The sequence below is a fragment of the Artemia sp. Qi Xiang Cuo genome, chromosome 9, assembly GCF_049724085.1.
Source record: "Artemia sp. Qi Xiang Cuo chromosome 9, ASM4972408v1, whole genome shotgun sequence".
NCBI classification, from domain to species: Eukaryota; Metazoa; Arthropoda; class Branchiopoda; order Anostraca; family Artemiidae; genus Artemia; species Artemia sp. Qi Xiang Cuo.
In genome coordinates, this window is record NC_142802.1 from 19,598,080 (window position 1) to 19,618,987 (window position 20,908).

Sequence of the window (20,908 nt, forward strand, 5' to 3'; positions counted from 1 at the left end):
ATACTGGTAAAACATGCTTTAATCGGCGCAAAATTCCCAGACCTCTAGCAGCTTTAGCTGCAACAAGATCACTATGGGGCCTCCAACTCAAATTACAATCAAGCTGGAAACCCAAATAACGCACTTCATGCACCTGTGACAAAGCCCTACCATTAAAAAATACCTCTCCATCATCACTTGGCTGCTTACCAACTCTTCGAAATTTCATAAAATTAGTTTTTTTAACATTTACTGACAAAAGGCTCAAACTTGTAAATACAAAAAAAAAACTTTAAAACCCTATTTACTTTCATCAACAAACCATCAATGAATTGACTAGACACAGTTAGAGCAGTATCATCGGTAAAGTAGTAATAAAGCACTCAGGTAAGTAGAAACGCATTGAATCAACATACACAAGGTACAGGAGTAGTCCTTAGACAGACCCCTGGGGTACACCACACTTTACTTGAAAAGGAGAGGAAAAAACATCATTTAATATAACTTGAAGGGATCTACCACTCAAAAAACTATCAAACCACTTCGAATAGTTACCATGAGCTACAAGGGATTGAAGACGTTTGACCAAAATTTTAAAATCCACTGTATCAAACGCTTTTCTAAAATCAATAAAAACAGTCAAAGGAATTTCACCACGTTCAAAGCATTTATTCACAGTATCACAGAGGGAATGGACGGCGTCCGGGGTCGAGTGACCTTTCCTAAAGCCGAACTGGGTTTCACTTAGTATCCCCATTTTCGTAAGGTCCCGTTTTATAAAGCCTTTCATGAACAATTTTTTCAAATAATTTTGAAAACAGGAGTAGGATTGATATCGGTCTATAATTTTCAATGTCTAGCTTAGAACCACCCATTTGAAGGGGGATGACTTTTGCCCTTTTAAGTGCATCAGGGAATTGACCGGTTTAGAGGGAAAGATTGATTATGTGGACGTGGCATGGTAGTAAATAACACATTACTGACTTAAAAGTCTTAAGATTAATCCCATCTGTGCCTGCTGAATTAGATTTGATTGTTTTCTCAACCTTCAGAATTTCATCTTCAGTACACGGCTGAAATTCAAAATAACTTCCAATTCCTCTATCATCCACAAATTTATACTCCAGAAAATCATCGCTAGCATTCATCAGCCCCTCCGCCTGTACATTTTGGCCAATACTTGAAAAAAAACTCAGCAAATCTATTATCAATAATCGTTTCATCATTAAAAGTTTCTCCTTAAATCAGTAGCGAATTGGGTGGAGCTTGTTTCTTCTTTCCCAATGCAAGTTCCTTCAGTATTATCCTTATTTAAACCCAATTGATTCACAAAGTATTCTTTTTTAGCTTTTCTTCTCATCGAGTTCACTTTATTGCGTATTATTTTGAGTTCTTCCAGTTTTTCGGCACATTCACTATTTAGATAATCTACATACAATTGATTTCTTAAATATGACGCTTCAAGAATTTCTGTAGTTATCCAGGGTTTCCTGGGCTCATTCTTATGGGGTTTCAAACATTTCACTGGGCAAGTCTTATCATATATTGGCTGTACAATCCCCATCATGCGATCAAATGCATCAGAAGTGTCATCTTTCATATCTAAAATTTCATTAAAATCAATGCTGCTCAACTCTTCACAAAACCTCTGTAAATTCTCTTTTTTTAACGACAGAGTCTTCACTCTTTTAATTCATTTATTTTCATTCGGCCACAAGGTACCGTTGCGACAACTAGGAAATGGTCAGAACAAGGATAACGAAACCATATCAGCATAACTACGGTCCACATACTTAGAACCAACAAAATATTATCTATGAGAGGTGCTGAATGACTCGTAACACGTAAATACGCTATAATAGTGTAGTCTAAATATAAGAAGTGATAATTTTTTTTTTGTCATATAGTTGAAGTTTTGCTCAGTGAATCCTTAGAAATTCTGACTAGAATATTTTCTAAAGTGTATTCTTGTGGCTTATAGACGTGTACTACGGTATTTTGGAAAATGCCTTATCTCTGTGAATTTACGTTTACCGGACTTATAGTGGGTAATTATCAGGGAGTAAAAATATGTCAAGAACTTAAAGTAATATCCTAAGTTTAATTATTAAGTTTTATAACTGCTTATACTCTGAAATCATTTAGTCTTTGATTTCTATTTGTTGAACTTAGGGGGTAAAGATGTATCTGTAAAAGCCTAAGAGAAGACATCTTGTCGTGTTCTTCCTTTTTTTTTCTTTAATGATAATTCAAAAAGCACATTTTTCACTGAAAATACCGAAAAAATTTATTTTCAAATCTGCAGGCATTGGGGGGGGGGGGGACAAATAAATCTTTATCTTCATTCGTAACATCTGCTGTCTATTTTTATCCATCATAGATCAATATATTTCTATTGCTACCAATCTTAAGTCTATTTGATTCCATTAAACCCTTGAGTATATTGAATCCTTGAGCGGGCCTGCTGCTAGTATCACACTGTATATGTTAATGTTGTCAATTTTGATTGATTTAGTATAGGAATCTATTGAATCAGTGGACGTTTTGATTTTTTTATGCCAATATTTCTAGTTTTATTACATCTATGACTGTATTCATCAATCTCTTTATCTGCATCTATCTTAATTTGTATCATCTGTTCTCTATTTCCATATATCATGGTTCAAGATATTTATCTTAAATCTATTCGATTATTTGATTCTGTTGAATCATTGAGTCTGTTGAGCCGCTGAATCCTTGATGGGACTTGCCCCCCCCCCCCTATTGACGTAACTCCATTTAGTTTTTGTCGCTTTGGTATCGTGCTATATCGGTGAGTATTGTCAATTTTGACAAATTCAGTATTGGATTTTAGATCTATTTGATTATTTGATCCTAATGAAACCTTGCGTCTTATTTGTTTCTCGAAAAACTTAAATCTCCGATGACGGGCGCAGAACTTCCATGTAATTTGAAAATTTAGTGCCATGATTATGATGTCATAAATGGAGGCAGGTGAAGTAATAGCTTAAAAAATCTTATAAGATTTTTATTCGCCTGGGATTCATTGTGATTCTCGCTGTTGCTTCTCTTCTAACCGCAGATTTTGTTACGCGTCATTTTCTTTACGATTCGATGTGATCCTCGCTGTCGCTTGTCTTCCAACCACAGATTGTATTGTCTATCATTTTCATTTGTGATTCATTGTGATGCCTGTTGTCGCATGTCTTCTAGCCGCATATCTTATAGTGCTTCATTTTCGCTCATCATTACCAAAGACATTTTTTCCATGCCCTTTGTTTGAGCTGTGTGAATTCATTCATCATCTTGTATAATTTCACACGACGTCACAGATACCGAAAAAAATTCTTTTCCAGCTTTTCCCCAGTAATTATATTTTCGTTTTAATTACGTTGTTATACAATTCAGTAACAACCAGGCATGTTCCATTCCACGTACCCTCTAAAATATCCAAATTACGCTTTAGCATAATTAGCGTGCTATTCTTTAGTTTTAAGTCATAGGATAACAAATCAGCAATTTCAATTGTATTTAAAATTTATAGCGTGAATTTAATTCCTCCTGTTTATCCTTCATAGACACTTGCCTCTTTTAGGGTTTATATTCTCCTGGGAGGCGATCGACAATCCCAGTGTTAATTTTACTCAGTTTTTTAGCGGTGCTAAAATAACACGTTTCTTCATACCATTGTAATTTTGATTTGTCTTCTGATCGCAGATTTCCTTGTGCAATATTTACATTAGCGATTCAATGTGATTCTGGCAGTCGCTTGTTTCATACCTTTTACCTTACCTTTTCAGAGTCATTGGTCGTTTTGTATAATTTTCTATGAGTAATAGATACCGAAAACCGTACGATCACCCTTGGGAAGAAATGATATAAGTTGCTCTGTAAATGCATATGAATGTGACATCATTCATATGAAAAATGTTTTCCAAAATTAAAGCTCTAAACGAATTTTTCCAAAGTTGTAACCTATCTAGATCGTTTTTTCGGACCATAAATGTTAGCGTGCCAATTTTCTGAAAAAACTATTTGTCGATTTTCAAGAAAAAGTACAGATATAAATACACAATTATTGGTTGCTTAAGTTGTGACTATATACATAGTCGAAACTGTTATTTTCACACCAGCTTCGCTCCAAATATTTAACACTATAGTACACAATGATATGTTAAAGCTAGTTAAATTTATGTCCCGTATTGTGTCTCACATTCATATTGTCATTTGGAATATCTAAACATAAAACTTAAACATAACATAAAAACATCTAAACGTAGAACTTGTGCACATAAACGTTGAATTCTTGTGTCAATAAAACTTGTTGAAAAATAAAAAAGTTTTCTCTTTTTCTAAATTTTATGGTTGATTGTCTCCTGCCTAACTGTGTCTGTAATTCCAGAATTTCTCGTTATTTTATTTTCCTTATTGTTTCTTATTCCAGAGTGAGTCTTCTGTTCTAAGAAAAGTCATTGATATATTGAAGCAAGAAGAAGTAGTTCTAGGCCTTTCTCAGCCCGAAGGCATTGGTCAACGTCCTCTTCCTGCTTCTGGAGACTCAAACCCAGTCAAGGTAGGTTACTTTTTTCATTCACATAGAGGGGTCTGTTGGAATGTTAACCAACATTTTTCTCCTTGTTGTCAAATATTTAATTTAGTTACAAGTTGAATATATAATTTCCTGTCTGAGAAACAGTGAACCGAATAGATTTGGCGATATTTTATTTTACTTTCCTCAGTATATATCAGAACTGTATTGTTGTTCTTATTGCAAATCGGCCTTGCAGAATTTTAATTAGCTTGATCCGAAAACAAGCTCACGATTTTCGGTACTTAACTTCTGAATATGTATTCTCGAAATTTATATTTCGAAGCTTAGCCTCTCGAGTTCCAGAAAGATTGGAAAAATTCGAAAGCCGAGAGTATTATAATTGGCTTAAAATAAGCAGTAACAACATTAATGACCTGCCGTGATAGCTTAATAGCCTAGTTTTATTTTTGTTTTAGAAAAAAACCTTGTCATTTTTTGGATGTCCAACGGGCTCTACAATTGGTCCTAATAAATAAATCGTTGTATGTAAATATTACAATCCAGCTAAACATCAGACCAGTTAAGAAAACGACTATAACGATTGTTATTAATCCTGTCCTAGCTATAAAAGTGGGGGTAATGGGCAAAATGTGAAATTTGCAACAACAAAAAAATAGGTCTTTATATCCAAATACCCGGATTTATGGGTTTTACTCTGCTATTCTTATCATTTTCTAAAGTTTCCGAAGCTTTAAACTGTACTTCGTAATTCAGAAAATATTCTTTAGTCTCCTTGAGAAGCCGAATGTACTCAATTGAGGCTCACTTTCCATCCAATCGGGCATCGTTATTTGTAAATGCAATAGAGGAAGTTAGAATGGATGGTCAGAATCCAAATCTATAATTTATACGTCAACTATTGGCTAAGTTTTTGTACAGATGGGATTAAATATCCAATCGAAGGGGTATGATCATTTTTAAGTATACTTGGCCAGAATGCTTTGGTTACAATTTAAATGCTAGAATATTTTTGCCAATTATTAGCCAAATATCTTGTCCTGGGACTGAATTGTCAATCAAATTGAAATCATATTATCTATGAATATAATAGAGGAAGATAGAATAATTTGGTGATAATTGAAATGATGGAATGTCTTCGCCAGCTATTAGCCAAATATTTTGCTCAGTTGAGACTGATTGTCCGACCGATTGCACAGCATCATTTATAAGGACACTGGAGAAAGTCAAAATACTTAAATTTAAAGAATACTTAAAGAACACTAAAGAAAACTCAAAAGCATGCTTAAATTTAAATTGTAAAGTTAAAATTTTAAAGCCAGAATATCTTCGCCTTTTACTCAGCCATGGCCAAAATATGTATGTTGTTTTCTTTAAAGTCTGAACTATGTAAAAGTGAGATTTTCATTCCTTTCCGCGTGTAAATTTTAACCATATCTTTTCCTATTTAATCCAGGTAGCTGTATAAAGGTAAAGATAAAGAATACGGTATTGGACATCACGGTTACCACCGGTGGTGCTGATTTCTGTTTTATGGCTCTTCAGCCATGAAGTGCGATGGGGTGTTGGTTGCCAGCCATCCCGTACTTCCGCACACCCTTCCTGTTTAGCTTCCCGATATTTCTCTGGGTACCCCTTGAGCTGGGTCAACTCTGGCTAAGCTTACAGAGTCATGCAACTGACCCCTGTTCTAAACCAAATAACCTTGCGTATGGACTGGCAGTCCGATGAAACTCATTGGCTGATAAGTTTTATTCGTTTGAATTCTTAGGTTTTACGACTAAACAAAATGTGTTGGAGATATCCCCTCTATAAATGGTAAAATCTACACAATGAAAAAACTGATTTTTTGCACTGGGCCCCACGCGACAATGCGAATCGTACGTTTTGCAGGGCTCCCGTAAGTACAAGTAAAATTTCTTTCACCGGTGGTACTAGCAGATATGTTCGCAGGGTAGGGGGCCTTGGAATTCTTGCTGTCCCTTTAAGCCTTGACATTCTTGACACTTTTGAATAATTCCTATATTTTGCAAGTAATTCCACGTTTTTGCCCATTCCCAAAAATATAATACATCTTTTAGAGACTTCGGTCCTGTTTGTCATTTGACCAATGGGATGTTTGATATCTGGCGCAGGTGTAATCTCACAGGTGTACTATCTGTCACCATAATCGTTTCATAGTAGCAGCAAGTTTATATCCATATGTTCCTGCCTTTAATTCATATTTGATTTCCTTGTTGGTAACCCCTTAGAAACAGCTGGATACTGCAGCCGCGTTAATAATATTTCATAAATTGATGAACTTCATGTCTACCCAAATGTTTGCTTAAGAAGTCTCGGGGAATTTTTCTCACTTTGTCGAATTTAGAAAACTTCCGAGAAAATTAGGAATTGCTTTACATAGAGTTACAAGGATCTTGATGATTTTCAAGGTATATATAATAATTTGCAGAACATAATAATGTCATCCTTCGGGAAGAAATGCACTAAAATTGGAAGGATACAGAGATTAGCGTGGCCCCTGCGCAAGGATGACACGTAAAATCGTGAAGCGTTCCAAATTGTATGCGCCAATATAGAAATTATTTATCATAGTTAACGTAATAGAATTTATTTGTCTAAGAGCTACGTGTCTCTCAAGTATTGTCTTTTTTTTCTGGCCTCATCATTTAGAACGGATGGTCTTTAAAAGTTGGAGGGCCCACTCGGTCAAAAATTAAAGCTAAGTAGCCTTATTAAGGACCAAAAGTGATAATTGGGCAGCCTGTCACCCCTACAGCACCCTTTATGCCCCCCCCCCTCAAAATTCTTACGGTATGGGATGAAAACGGCAAGATAACCATTTTGACGAAAATGGTGAAAAATCTAAGAAATGTACCTCCGGAATGCAGCTCAATTGTTAAAGGCAACAGAGATCTCACACTTCTACTTTGATAGAAAGGTGGAAATGTTGCACTTTGTCGAAATCAAAGTCCATCGAATATTTTTAATCTGCATAAGTGAGAAACACAAAGTTTGGTATCTGGCCCCATACCTCCTCCTCCCATGATTTTTTAATTACTTTTGATTTCTATGGTTAAAACACTAAAAGTGAGGCTCTTTTGTTCGTGCCTCACCATCTCCCTACCTTTTTTTTCTTTGAGTTAATAGAAAGATAGACTTGAAAAGTGAGATGAAATTGATTTGCTTAAAGCATCATCTAGCCAAGCTAGGAGTTTACGTCAATAAGAAAAAAACATATTTTGCTTCTCTTGGAAGGAGCTTTAAAATTTCTATGGGAAATAGTATGCATCAATTCGTGGGTTAGATCTTGCGTCGTTGCCAAAAAGGAGACAAAATCGCTTCATCTGCCTCCAAAGTCACTATTCTGAATTTATTAAGGAAATAGAAATAAAGTAGTCCTCATTTCCTTTCAGTAATTCTTAATATTGGTGTGTAAACATTTAAAAATTGTGAAAGTTTTGGAACTATCAAAAATAATAATAAACGTAAAACTACGCCAACAATTTAGAAAACTTATAAATTACGAAAAAATAGTAAATAATCTCTAGATTACCGGAGGGAGTACAGGGTGCGAAGAGATAAATTTGCCTGTTTCCTGATTCCAAAATGAAATTCTGCGTGAAAACAGCCAGCAAATGTTGTAAGGAAACATCGTGGAAATGTTAGTAAGAAAACAACTTAAAAATAAGTAAAACTTCAAACTAAATCAAAAAAATCGGCAGTTGGTATTTATTAGAAACATTTTAAGAAAGAAAAAAGGAAAATTAGCTCGTCTGATTACGTTTGAAATGTGAATCTCCCACATGAGATCACTTTTATAATCGTTAATAATAATAATAATTTAGACAGGAATTTCTTTTGGAACTAGTTTACTAAAGGAGGGAAACAGAAGGTAAAAAATTTATTGATAAAACATTAGGTTTCAAAGAAATGACAACCATGTTACTATTCAGGTCCTAGTGGAAAACGTTATAAAGGGTTTCTAAAGGACTGTTTTTGGTATTTGTCTTACAAACCTCTAAGCTCGTCAAGTCATCGAAAAAATTTTCTTGGGGGTAAACTTTCATCCAATATTCCAATCCTTAATTATTGGACTTCTTATTTTTGGACCTAGGGCTAAATTATAAAAAATTAAAGGTTGAACCTAATTGAATATTTGGACCTTGGACCAAAACAAGACTTGAATATTGGACCTGTTAATCTGCCCTGTGAGACCCCATTAAGCATTGACGAAGGACCAGAAAAACTTATGTTTATATTTAACTATTTGGGACCGATTGCTTAGGAAAGATAAATTAATATTAATCAAGGAAGGTTCGATTGGTCACTCATGAATATATATATATATATATATATATATATATATATATATATATATATATATATATATATATATATATATATATATATATATATATATATATATATATGAAGAACTTGCTACTCAGCTAATCGGCGTTTGACGTACCAGTGTAGCCGGTGTTTTTTTATTATAGTGTCGGTTTCATGGTGTCGAAAGCGTAATCGGCTATGCATTGCCCATACTTTCGAATAGTCTGACACCGAGGATGCTTTGGAGGCAAGAATAGCTAAGCACATTCGGGTTTCTTATTTCTGGTTCTTTCAATTTTTTAGATTAACAGCTATATTGGAGGACCCATATGGAAAGTACTGTGCAAAGATTTAATATGCTTAATTTCCCCACAACCTCAGCTTCTTCTTCGTCAGGAATATTGATTTTGAGGCCCATCGGTTGGGCGATGTTTGCCACCTGAGTGAGTCTCTCTTCGGTTTCTCTAATACTCTTAGACAGGAGACCATGGTCATTTGCGTACTCTGAATCGCCTAGGTTAGACTTGGGGCTGACTCACGTGCCCTCTAAACCCAACATAACCATAAACATCCGTCAGTGGATGACGAAGCTAAAAAGTACATGAAAAAATTCAAGAATAGCTACAACAAATTACTAGGATTTCCGTTATTAAGGTATATTATAAATTATGCTCCCAGTGCAAATTGGTTTTCGCTAAATAATCAGGTTTTAGTTTCGACGTTTTTTATTGAACCTAAGTACTTTTAACAAGGTAAATAATGACAATAAAAATTTCCACTGGTATAAACTGGCATTGAGGTGCACTTGTATAAGCTAGGATATTGCCCAAATCCAGTTATTCAACAGTCGCAAATTCTGATTAAGGCTAAAGTTAATAAAAACGGCTTCATAGCCAAAATCAAAATTTTTTGGAAAAAGGGAGATGAGTGAAAACCTGAAGGAAACACTTAGCACAAATACCAAGTAGAAATAGAAAACTGACAAGGTAAGAATGTAATATTTTTAACGAAGAAGCCAACTGATATTTTTCTAAGGAGGATGGTAAAATTGCAAACAATTTTTCAGGGTGGGGGTAAGATTAAAAAAAAAATGCCAGAAAAAAATTAGTCTTTCCCCGAATGCTAAAGAGTTTTTTACTTCCTGTACTCGTTTATCTTCCCCGGGGAAGGGAGGGAGGCCCCTGTCTTCTTCTGTTAGTGTTCTTGGGCTCTTAAAACATAAAGAGCAAATTTTTTTGTTTTCTTTTTGGTTTTATTAAGACACTCCTTTTCATGAAAACTATTTCAGAATATTTATTTGTTCTTCTTTTTATAGGTTTGACGTCAGAATTCTAGCCCATACGACTTGACACTATTTTGATTCGTCAATTCGGCATTGTGATCTAATTAAGAGTCTTCATGGCAACTCAATTTGATCTTTGATTTGCATCTGCTATTTGAAGATATTTTATCAATTTGATCTTTGATTTTCATCTGCTATTTGAAGATATTTTATCAATTTGACCTTTGATTTTCATCTGCTACTTGAAGTTATTTTATCAGTTTAATCATTTTTTAATTTTATACTCATTTGAGCATATACCTTCGATTAATGAAATCAGTTTGAAGTTTATCCATTTTATGAGCTATTAGATGGATAGATGCACTTTTATTTTCATCAAAATCTTCATGTCACTGCCAAATGTCTTTAGTATAGTCACAATAAAAAGCATTAGTCACATTATACAAGCATAGTCACATTACGGTCACATTAAAAATTGAATATTAAAAAAAAAACACTAATCAATCCTCCTGATTTTCGTTGTACATATTTACGAAACTAGGTATAAAACTTCGCTAACCGCTGATGGGCACAGCGTACCGGCTGAAGTTTCTCAACGGGCATTGCAACCCTGCGTGGGAATCGTTTTGTTGTGGATTGAGGGGGGGGAAAGGGTTTTGTCGATTAAGTGGATGAGGGATTTTCTTCCGAAATCCATGCAGAGTTTCTCTCTTCTTTTTTTCAAGGTTTGCATTTTAAACTTTGTCAGCAGCTCTTCATACGACATTTCTGCCTGCTTTGATACTATCATTAGAGCACTTTTGATCCTGGCGCTTTGCTCAGTCGTCAGTCCAAAATGTCATACAAGAGCTGCATATTGCAGAATTGGGCAAATAAAATATGTAAATATTCGGAGGAGGTGATCTGGATGGGCGCCATGTTTTGACATAAGCTTGAGCATCTTCAGCCCAGCATTACCCTTTTTTACTAGACTAGATGTGTTTGCTTCGCGTTTTAAATCACTGGTAATTATAACTCCCAAGAGTTTAATCTTCCTTACTTTAAAAGAATCAGAGATAGTTGGTAGAAAATTTGGTTCAGAATAATTTACAAATGAAATAGTTAAAATTCAAGATTTACTGTCATTTACTTTCATATTTGAACTGGAAGCTTTAGTCTTCACGTTATCAATTAAAATTTGAGCTTTGCTCAGTCATTTGCTTCATAAATTTCTCCATAGGTAAGGTCATCAACATATTTCCAGCGGTCTTCAAAATCATTAGCTGTATCATTGATCATAACTAGAAAAAGAATAGGACCAAGAATGGTACCTTGAGGTACACCACAAAAAATTGGCTCGGGTTCAGAGAAAGACCTCTTATATTTTAAGATTTGAAACCTATTTATTAAAAATCTCTGAATCATTTTTACAACAGCAGCATTTACTCTAAAACCAATTAAAAGCTTAAAAATTAAAATGTTATCATCAATCAAATCGAAACTCTTTTTAAAATCAATTTTTATTAACTTTAGCCATTTACCAGGCTCATCAACATGCTTAAAAATAAAATTTAAAAGACTGACTAGATAATGGGATATTAATGTATTCTTTCTGTTACCGTACTGATGAGGATCAAGGAGGGGTTCAACTTCAGCTTTTAGCCAATTTGCTACAAAACTTTCGGATTTTTGTTGAACAAGGGGGTCAAAGTGATTGGCCTCACTCCATCGAAATTAAGTTCAGTATCTTTTTTAGGGATTGGAGTAACATACCCCGTTTTCCGTATCTGTGGGTAAACTGAAGAAGTTGAAATGCAATTAAAAAATTATATTAGTGGCTTAGTCAATTTGTCAGGAAATGCTTTTATAAGTTCAATCGGAATATCTATGGAAATTATACTAATTCGTTTAAGTTTTTTTATTTTACTGAAAACTTGATTCTCAGAAATAGTAGGTAAGGGTACGCCATCGTGTGGAATTTTCTGATACTCTTGGTTCGTTTTATTTACATCAAGACGCGGCAAAGACTGGATTATTCTGGCCAAATGACCATTTAACTGATTAGCAACTGTTTCATCATTAGAATCTGAACAAGAATCAACACCACTTGGGGATTTTCCACAAATTCATTTTATTTCCTTATACCCCATGCTAGGCTTTGATTCAAAAATGTTATCAATTTTTTATGGTAATACTCAGTCGCAGCTTTTCTTGTCGTTTTACGTACTTTGTTGCGGAGCATATTAGTATTTCCTATTTTCCCTTCTTTTCTTAGTTGAATTTTATACTGAATAAAATCTTTAATTTCTTGGGTTATATAAGGACGATCTGTCTTGCACCGCTTGAACGTTTTCTCGAGAAAGCATTCTTCATATTTGTTTCTTAATTTATCTTGCAAAAATTTAGCTGTTTCATCGAAGGAATCTAAAATTGCTACCTCATCCCAGGACTAGGGTGTAATCCAATTTCTAAATTTTAAAAGACCCCTGTCCGATAGAGCTCGGTAGGAAACTTTCTCAATGACACATTTTACTTTATATGAAGGCAGAGGAGCCCACTTTATCATATAGTGGTCGTTACCACCAAGGGGAGGTAGGTCTTGAGGTTCATTATAATATTCTGACAAATTTGTGCAAATTACGTCGAGTTTAGTATTACCTTTAGTAGTTTGAAACTTCACTATTTGCTTGAGTCCTTGACTGCTGAGGAAACTTTCAATTCTTAGATCGTTCTTATCACCAGTAACGCAAATTCCAACATTCGGGTACTTAGAAGTAATAAAATCAACCCGCAAATCTTACTTTTCAGCAAAGACCTTTTTTGGAAAGATGCCATACTAGGTCAGCAATAAAATACTCCAATAACAATACCAGTTACAGATCTTGGTAGCTTTTTTGGTCGAATCATAATCCAAATCATTTCATCATCGTCATCAATATGGGGAACCTGCAGAAGCCGTGGCGCTAACTGCTCACGTACAAAACACGCTACGCCGCCACCTTTCTTAGCTAACGGATAATTATGTCTTAGTTAATAAATTGTTTGTAACCTTGTATTGTAAGATGTTCAGGACTTTATTTATGTACTTCTGTAACTGTATTAATATCAGCTCCGGTTCCATGAACATAACCCTCAAGCTCTCCCATTTTATCAACGCTTTCCGCATTTAAAGTTAAAAAAGAAGGAAAACGTGATTGAGGGACTTTTTTTCAGCAACTTTACGTTTGTTTACTTTTGTTTGTTTTGTGTAAATCTGTTTAGGCGGGAGAGAGACTTCAGGCTCATCTAATTCAATAACTAGGCTATCTGATTCATCATGAAGGGCTGCAAAACGGTTACGAGACGGAAACGGTGGCCAAGGAGCAGAAAATGTATTAGCGTTCGTCTCCCTATTTGAAATTTTAGAAACTCTGCATGTTACCTGTGGATCGTTCTGCCTGCTATCTGAAAATTTCGGAAATACTTCTGCCAGGACATGGTGGGAAGAGGTGGGGGAGAAGTGCATATGGGAGGGGGAGGAAAACTGAAAGGGGATACTAAAGTAGAGGTATTTAGGGATTTTGGAGACGGGCTTTGGGGATTTAACTCTGGTGATCAAAGCTTGGCAGAGATTCGAAACTATTTTTTGTCTGATATTCGTAAGGTTGTCGCTGACACCGGCAAGCGCGACCATCAGGGAGGGATAATGGCGTGCTCGTTGGCGCATGCCCTCTTAACTTCCGAAAGTCAGGAGTGACATGAGCGAAAACGCATTCTCAACCAGTAGCCTACAAGTTAAAACACTACACAAATCTACGCGGTCAAAACTACAATCATTTTTGTCGTAACATTTTGATCTAAAATTTAAGCATATATGTAAAAACCGACACTTTTTCTTCCGTCTACAAAACCCTCGTTCAAAGAACCGGCAAAACATGTTGTATTTACGAGCGGCACTGTCCGTTTTACTGTCGTACGTTCTTACGTCACTCATCTCTGCAAAAGTCAGAATGGGTTCACTTGCACTAGCTGATGACGTATCACCAGGATTCTTTTCGTCTGTTAAGATCACACAGTCACGGGCTATGCTTTGGCTAGATTTTATGTTTTGCACTTCATTATCAGGGAGGTGAATTTCGGTTAGCAACAGCAAAATCATTGTCCGTTTGCGTTGACATGGTAATTTGGTCCCGGGCAGTTTGCGAAGGGTCACAAGGGCGGGTTTCGATAGCCACCGAAAGTTCTTGTTTCAGCTGGGCTATAAGAAAGTCTTTAACCTCCAACTGACCTGTCAACACTTTAATTTGATTGTCCTTTTCCTCCATTTCTGACAGAAACGTTGAGTACCTTGTCCGGATTTCTAGATTTTCTGCTTGAGATGCCGATAAACTGGCTTCCAGGGTCTTAATTTTCTCACTAAGAAGAATTGTTTTGGATTCATAGTTAAGAACTTCTACATTTACCGCAGACGGCTTAGTCCCTTTCGGTAGCTCGGAGTTGGTTTTTGGTACCATAGTAATTTGTGGTGAAGAGGCCGATTCTGCTTCCTTTTACAGGTCTCTTTGGACTAGGCTTTTGTGGGGGTTGAGATACTTGCCACTTCGGAGTCACGGGATTTTTTTTGCATGACAGTCCATGCACAACCATTCACCTGTATGGTCTTTTAGCCCAATTGGGCACATTTATTAACGCCTGCGTGGTACCAGCTGCCGCATCCTGATACGCATTGGACATAATTTGTGGTTACCAGCGGTCCGCACTCGGGACAATAATTCTTTGATTTCGACAGACCACAGACTGGGTGTGGGGCGAATTTATTTCTTAGATGAAAGAAGGTTCGTAAAACGAGATTCAGTGAGTGGAAAAGCGAAAGAATCTTCAACCCAATCTGTGAAATTTTATTCTCACTTATTTAACATAAACTGTGGTTATGTAATTATGAATATTTATAAAATATATTATTATAAATCAAAAAGTCCAAACAATCAAAGATTTAAACCATTTTCCTATTAGGTCAAGGTCACTGAATCCTAATTATTGATCCAAAATTCCAAACAATCAATGATTTAAACTATTCGCCTATTAGGTCAAGGCTACTGAATTACTCACACAGAATCATCACAGGCTTAAGATAGACTGGTTATATAAAAGTCTAATAGGAATTTGGTTGGAATTGACTATTCAGTTAGGTCTGTTTATGTTATTAATAATCTTGACTTGACTTATATCCCATCCGGCCTTTGTGGCTGTATTGGGGCTTCTTCTCTTCTCACTGATCGTTGAATATGGCGACGGTATTTAGTTCTATCTGGCAAGGCCGTCCCCAGGATTTTTTTTCGGAGGGGGTTTTACTCAAATTTTTTTTCCGGGGAGGGGGTTCGCACACTAAAAACCTCAAAAAACGCATACGAAATTTTTTTATATCGATCTTTGTTACGTTTTTACGAGTCAAACAAACATTTCAGGGGGGTTCGAACCCCCTAACCCCTCCACTGGGTACAGCCTTGCTCTCTGGTACAGGACGCAGGAGTTGCGGAAGGTTCTGGCCATTGAAGTTGTACCAGTAGTAAAAGCCTTTCGAATTCTAATGGCACACCGAATATGGAAGACAATTGGAGTAGAGCCAGAACAACATTTCTATATTCCAAACCTAGATCTAAAAATAGTCTATGACGATAAAGGGAGTCCAAATAAAGGACTCATTATGAATATTTTCTACCAAAGTGTTTGGGATACGATAAGACAGAAATTATATTTTTAATAATGTTTCCTTCAAATTCAAGTGTATAAGTACAGTGTACATCTGTAATATTATATCACTTCTAGTTCAATTATTGATTGAACAATAACCATTTGATGTTATGGAGAATCAGGATGCTGTTAACCAATTATACAATGTAAGTTTATTTTATAATTAATTAAATAATCAATTAAGATATAAGTAAAGCATAGCATATAATAAATACATAACCTAACGTAACCTAGGTACCTTTTTTCCCTCTTAACCCCCCCCCCCCGAAAAAAAAATCGTTTAAATATTGTAATTCATTGAGAAACCAGGGCTGTGCTAAAATATAATTTTTATTTTAGGAGACCTCTTTAGAACCTTCGTGAAAAAAAGAAGATTATATAATAAATACATAACCTAACGTAACATAACCTAGGTACCTTTTTTCCCTCTTAAACCCTAAAAAACAATCGTTTAAATATTGTAATTCAATGAGAAACCATGACTTTACTAAAATATTAATATAGGCGTGTACATTTTAGGCAATGATACGGCAGCCATTAGTCATCCATGCCCCAACCTTCAATACCCTCCCCCCAACTTTATTTTTTTATGTCCTAGGTATTTAATGTATAGTGCGTTCCGGACGACCTGCTTTTTGGGGATCTCTCAGTGAACTGTCTTTTTTATAATTAAATAGTTTGTATGTATTTAGTTATTACCTTTATCCTAAGCTATTATCCTTAGTTACATCATTATACTTTCGTTCTAAAACTACTGCCATTCAATTCAACGTTATTTGTTTTTCTCGAAAAGAGTTTCTCTCGCTAGTTTCATATTAGGTTCATTAGTCCGTAAAATAAGGGTGACATTTAAACTGTCGCACATTTTGTGGAACTGTGTCAGATTCCATCCAAATTGTATTTTGATCTAAAAATTAAATGTCTTTACGTAAGCAATTTCAGCATCATCATTGCATATTCCCGCATTTTATAGTAAAGCTGACAACTATTTTTTATTTAAGTAGAAAAACAAAGTGAAAACTATGGTTTTCTAGCATCGATATAGAAGGGGGTTGGGGTGCGATAGTGGTGAGTTTGGTTTTTCTCTACATGAAAAACTAAAATTTAATTTCTTTATAAGGAAGGTTTTGAGCCATGTCCCCCTCCCCAAAAGAGGGCGAGGATTATGCCTAGCACCCGGGAACTAGCCCCATTACAGGGGGAGAATGTTAACCACTCAAGACCTTCAGTCGTTCTCTATGCCGGCCCTTGTACGCCAGTAGAGAGGGAGGTGCTACTCCGAACCCTCACCCCTGCTGCCACCTATAACTTTTTTTACATAATTCATGGATGGTTATGTGTGTCGGTCGATTTATTTGATGTTTTTCATGGATGTTTAATGGTTTTTGTCAGTGAGAATTTGAAAAACAGGAACTTTGTCACATTTATGGATGTCAACAGCAATTCATGTCTGTTATATGGTTTTCTCAGTGAAAATGAAAAAACAGGAATTTTCTCACTTGGAAAAACAGGAACTTTCTCATATGGAAAACCATAAACCACGTGGTCCTGTCACGAGTAGCACATGTGAACTTGTTTTACATAATCGCGAGGGGAAATTATTGATTCATGAAGGGGAGAATTAAGAAACATTAAGGCTTCTTTAATCTTAGGTCTGATGGATAAACGTTCTTTAGGTCAGAGAGAAAAATTAATATACTATTTTTAAATAGGGCTTCATTGATCTTTAGTGTCAGGAATTATAATTGACATCACTTGTTATCTTGGAATTATGCGGGAGTCTAAAGAGATAGAAATTCTATTTTTAAATACGGCTTCACGGAGCTTTAAGTCGGAGAGATAAATTGATATTCTAACGAAACCCTAATAGTTTAGCTAGGAAAATTTATGAGATGTAGAGATTAACGTAGGAAAGGGTTTCCTAGAAATTTGAAATGCGTTAGCGCAGAGAGGCCAAACAAAAGGAACACGCTGAAATTACGTTTAGGGATTATTTGGGCGAAACCGTTTTATCCATTTTATGGGAATATATCGGCGAAACAGTTAGAGACATTTTGAAAGAAGATTTTGAAGAGATTTTAGAAGAGAATTTGAGGGTGAAACTCTGTGGTCATTATAATACACAAGTTCCATTTGAACAGTGTTGTGAGGTCCTCTACCCCAACCCCAACGAGTTCCGATCCCCCACCACAACCCCAAAGGAAGCCCCCGGTACTCAAAGGTCCCCCAAGCTCCCAAAGAGCCCGAGCCCGCCAAACGCCCTCCTCAGACCCTCAAAGGCCTTCCCCTGGTCCTCAAAGGGCCCTCGGACCCCCAAAGGGCACCTCCGGACCCCAAAGGCCCTCCCCCCGGGCCTCAAAGGTCCCCCGGGCTCCCAAAGAGCCACCGGCGCCCCCAAAGGTCAACCCCGACCCCCCAAGGCCATCCCCGGGCCCCCCAAAGGCCCATCGAGCTCCCAAAGGACCAACGGGGTCCCAAAGGCCCTACACCGGTCCCCAAATGTCCCCCCGGGCCCCCACGGCCCCCCCCGCCCCCCAAAGGCCCGGCCCCCGCCCCCAAAGGGCCAACCGGCTCCCAAAGGACGAATCGGTCCTCAAGTGTCCCCCAGACTCCCAAAGGCCCCCCTGTGCCCCAAAGGCCCTCCCCCGGTCCCAAAAGGCTCCCCCGGGCCCGAGACGCGCCGCCGGGCTGCGCCGTGGGCCCGGAAAGCACCACAGGTTGTGCAGCAGGGAGGTGCAATGGGTCATGAAAGCGCCGTGGGGGATGCGCCGCAGGGAGGTACCGCCGGAAAGCGCCGCAGGATGCGCCGCAGGGATGCACTGCAAACTAAGTAAACTCACAAGTAAAATTTTCGAAATGTTCTCCCCCACACTCCCTCCTCAGACCCCCAAAGGCCCTCCCCTGGTCCTCAAAGGTCCCTCGGGCTCCCAAAGGGGCAACCGGCCCCCCCAAACACCCTCCCGGGGCCCCCCAAAGAGCCCCCTCGCTATTTTTTTTTATTAATTTTTTATGGGTGTTTTCTATCTTTTCTGAACAAGTTCCATTCATAATGTCATTCCTAAAACCATTTTCCAACCTCAAAGAGTCCCCTCCATAATTCGTAAATACTTGCTTGAATTTTTTAACATGGTTTTTTGTTAAATTTTTTGTGTATCCTAAAATGACATGAAATATGCTTACGGCTCTACCAATCCTACTCTGTGTTTGTTTGTGGACACGACGTGGCTTTCCCACAGGTACTCTCTGGCAGGTTATTGACACTACCTAGTTTATTGCATTCATTAAATCAGTATTTTTTACGCAGTGGAAGGATAAACACACAATTCATATCTGTAAAAAAGTGAGGATGAATTATTCGACGAACGTATGTGCACATGATAAAATCATTGTCGTATTAAATGCTGACAAGGAGAAATACCTGAACTATGAAACGAGTGCAATAGGTAACACTATTGGAAATGTACGTATGAGTGGTCATGACAGCGAGAAGTTAGATTTCTTTGGAGTACCCAAGAATTTCAATCGTGTAAACGGTGGATATTCAAGAGTATCATTACCAGAGAAATTAGTGCTCAAAGAGAATGCAAACTTAAAAATAATTGTCGATGATCGGGGACAACTCCTTGCTAGGGTTTTCTGGTAACACATTACCTTTTGATAAATCCTATCATCATCTTTCCGGTATTAGCATTTTAAAGAGAACAAGAAGAAGAAGACAGGCATACTCCTGCAATAATGTCATTAATCATATCTTGTCAATATGCCAAAACTGCCATCTATTCAAAAATAATGTGACAGTAGACAGTGAAATCACAGGCAGAATAAAAAAGACATTAGCAGACAATATCATCAATGAATATAAAGATGAATTGACGGAAAGTGAAGCGCAAGTGAAATAATGTGTAATAATGTATTTAACGTATTTTTATATTAATATTCTACATCTCATTATTTCATTAAAAACATTTTATGCATTATTTTGTTAAGTGTTCATTATTTTAGGGTATGCTAGAACGTCAAACAATCAGAATATCTATTAAAAAGGTCAGAGATGAAAGAAAAAGAATTTTTTGAGATAAAGATACTTCTAGCATGCTCAATGTTTCATTGAAGACAGAAAAGTTCAAGATCTCTTCTGAATTTTACCAAAGACAACAATTCACTTCTAGTTTCACCAGAGAAAATAAAATTCTTCCACTTCAGTTTTAAGCTCACTGAGACATAGGAAATTTAAAATAAACTTCTAAATTTTTCTCTAGAATATATAAAAAGTTATGTTATGATTATGATTATTTTCCATGGAGATAACAAGTTCGAATACGATTATAACTTTTTATAAATTCAAGTGTGAATCGTTTTAAAGAGTCAATTTTTAAGTTCTACTTCAAATTTTTTCCCGGTTCTGTTCCAAATATTGCCCTACGCAAAGAAAATTCGAACAGTGAGTCTGACATTAACTAAATTGAAATTAAATAAGCTATTGATCATTTCTATTTTCACGAAATAAATGTAAAAATTTTCCACTTCAGTTCAGATTTTTCTCAAGCAGATGAAAATATTTAAAATACTGTTTCAAATTTTTCATTAAATATAGAAAAGTTAAAGTTTTATTATTAATTTTATCAATAAAAATGAAATATTTAAAATTACTAGAATAAGGTAAACAGAGAAAATTGAAAGAGTCCGAAACTTTATACACGAAAAAAAGACATAAGAAATAGTAGTTAAAAGGCTAAATTTTTCCGTAATATATTTTGCAAGTTATCTTCATCGCTTATGAATTGAACATGACGATAATAAGATCCACTGAAAATCTAATTATCTTCAATCCAATTCCAACCTTTCTCAAAGAGTCAAATTTAAAGTTCTGTTCTAAATATTCTCTTGGGGGTAGAAAAGTTCAACTCCAATTCTGAATTTTCTCAATGAAAATGACATAAGATATTGATCATTTCTATTTTCACAAAATAAATATAAAAATTTTCAACTTCAGTTCACATTTTTCTCAAACAGATGAAACAATTTAAAATACTGTTCCAAATTTTTCATAGAAG

General features: G+C 36.2%; 1 protein-coding gene and 1 non-coding gene across 2 annotated transcripts in view; both read left to right on the top strand.

Annotated features, from left to right (window-relative positions):
- LOC148948412 (3'-5' RNA helicase YTHDC2-like) overlaps positions 1-10,464 on the top strand; it is an 84,993-nt gene extending 74,529 nt beyond the window's left edge. Inside the window, exons 17-18 of the mRNA XM_089093919.1 lie at positions 4,424-4,552; positions 10,179-10,464. Coding sequence (XP_088950045.1) covers positions 4,424-4,552; positions 10,179-10,184 — 135 coding nt within the window. The 3' untranslated portion in view covers positions 10,185-10,464. The remainder of the gene's footprint in view (positions 1-4,423; positions 4,553-10,178) is intronic.
- On the top strand, positions 6,992-7,094 carry LOC148948413 (U6 spliceosomal RNA). The gene has a single exon (XR_016142263.1). It is a non-coding gene; the product is annotated as a U6 spliceosomal RNA (small nuclear RNA).
- Positions 10,465-20,908: the final 10,444 nt, after the last annotated feature.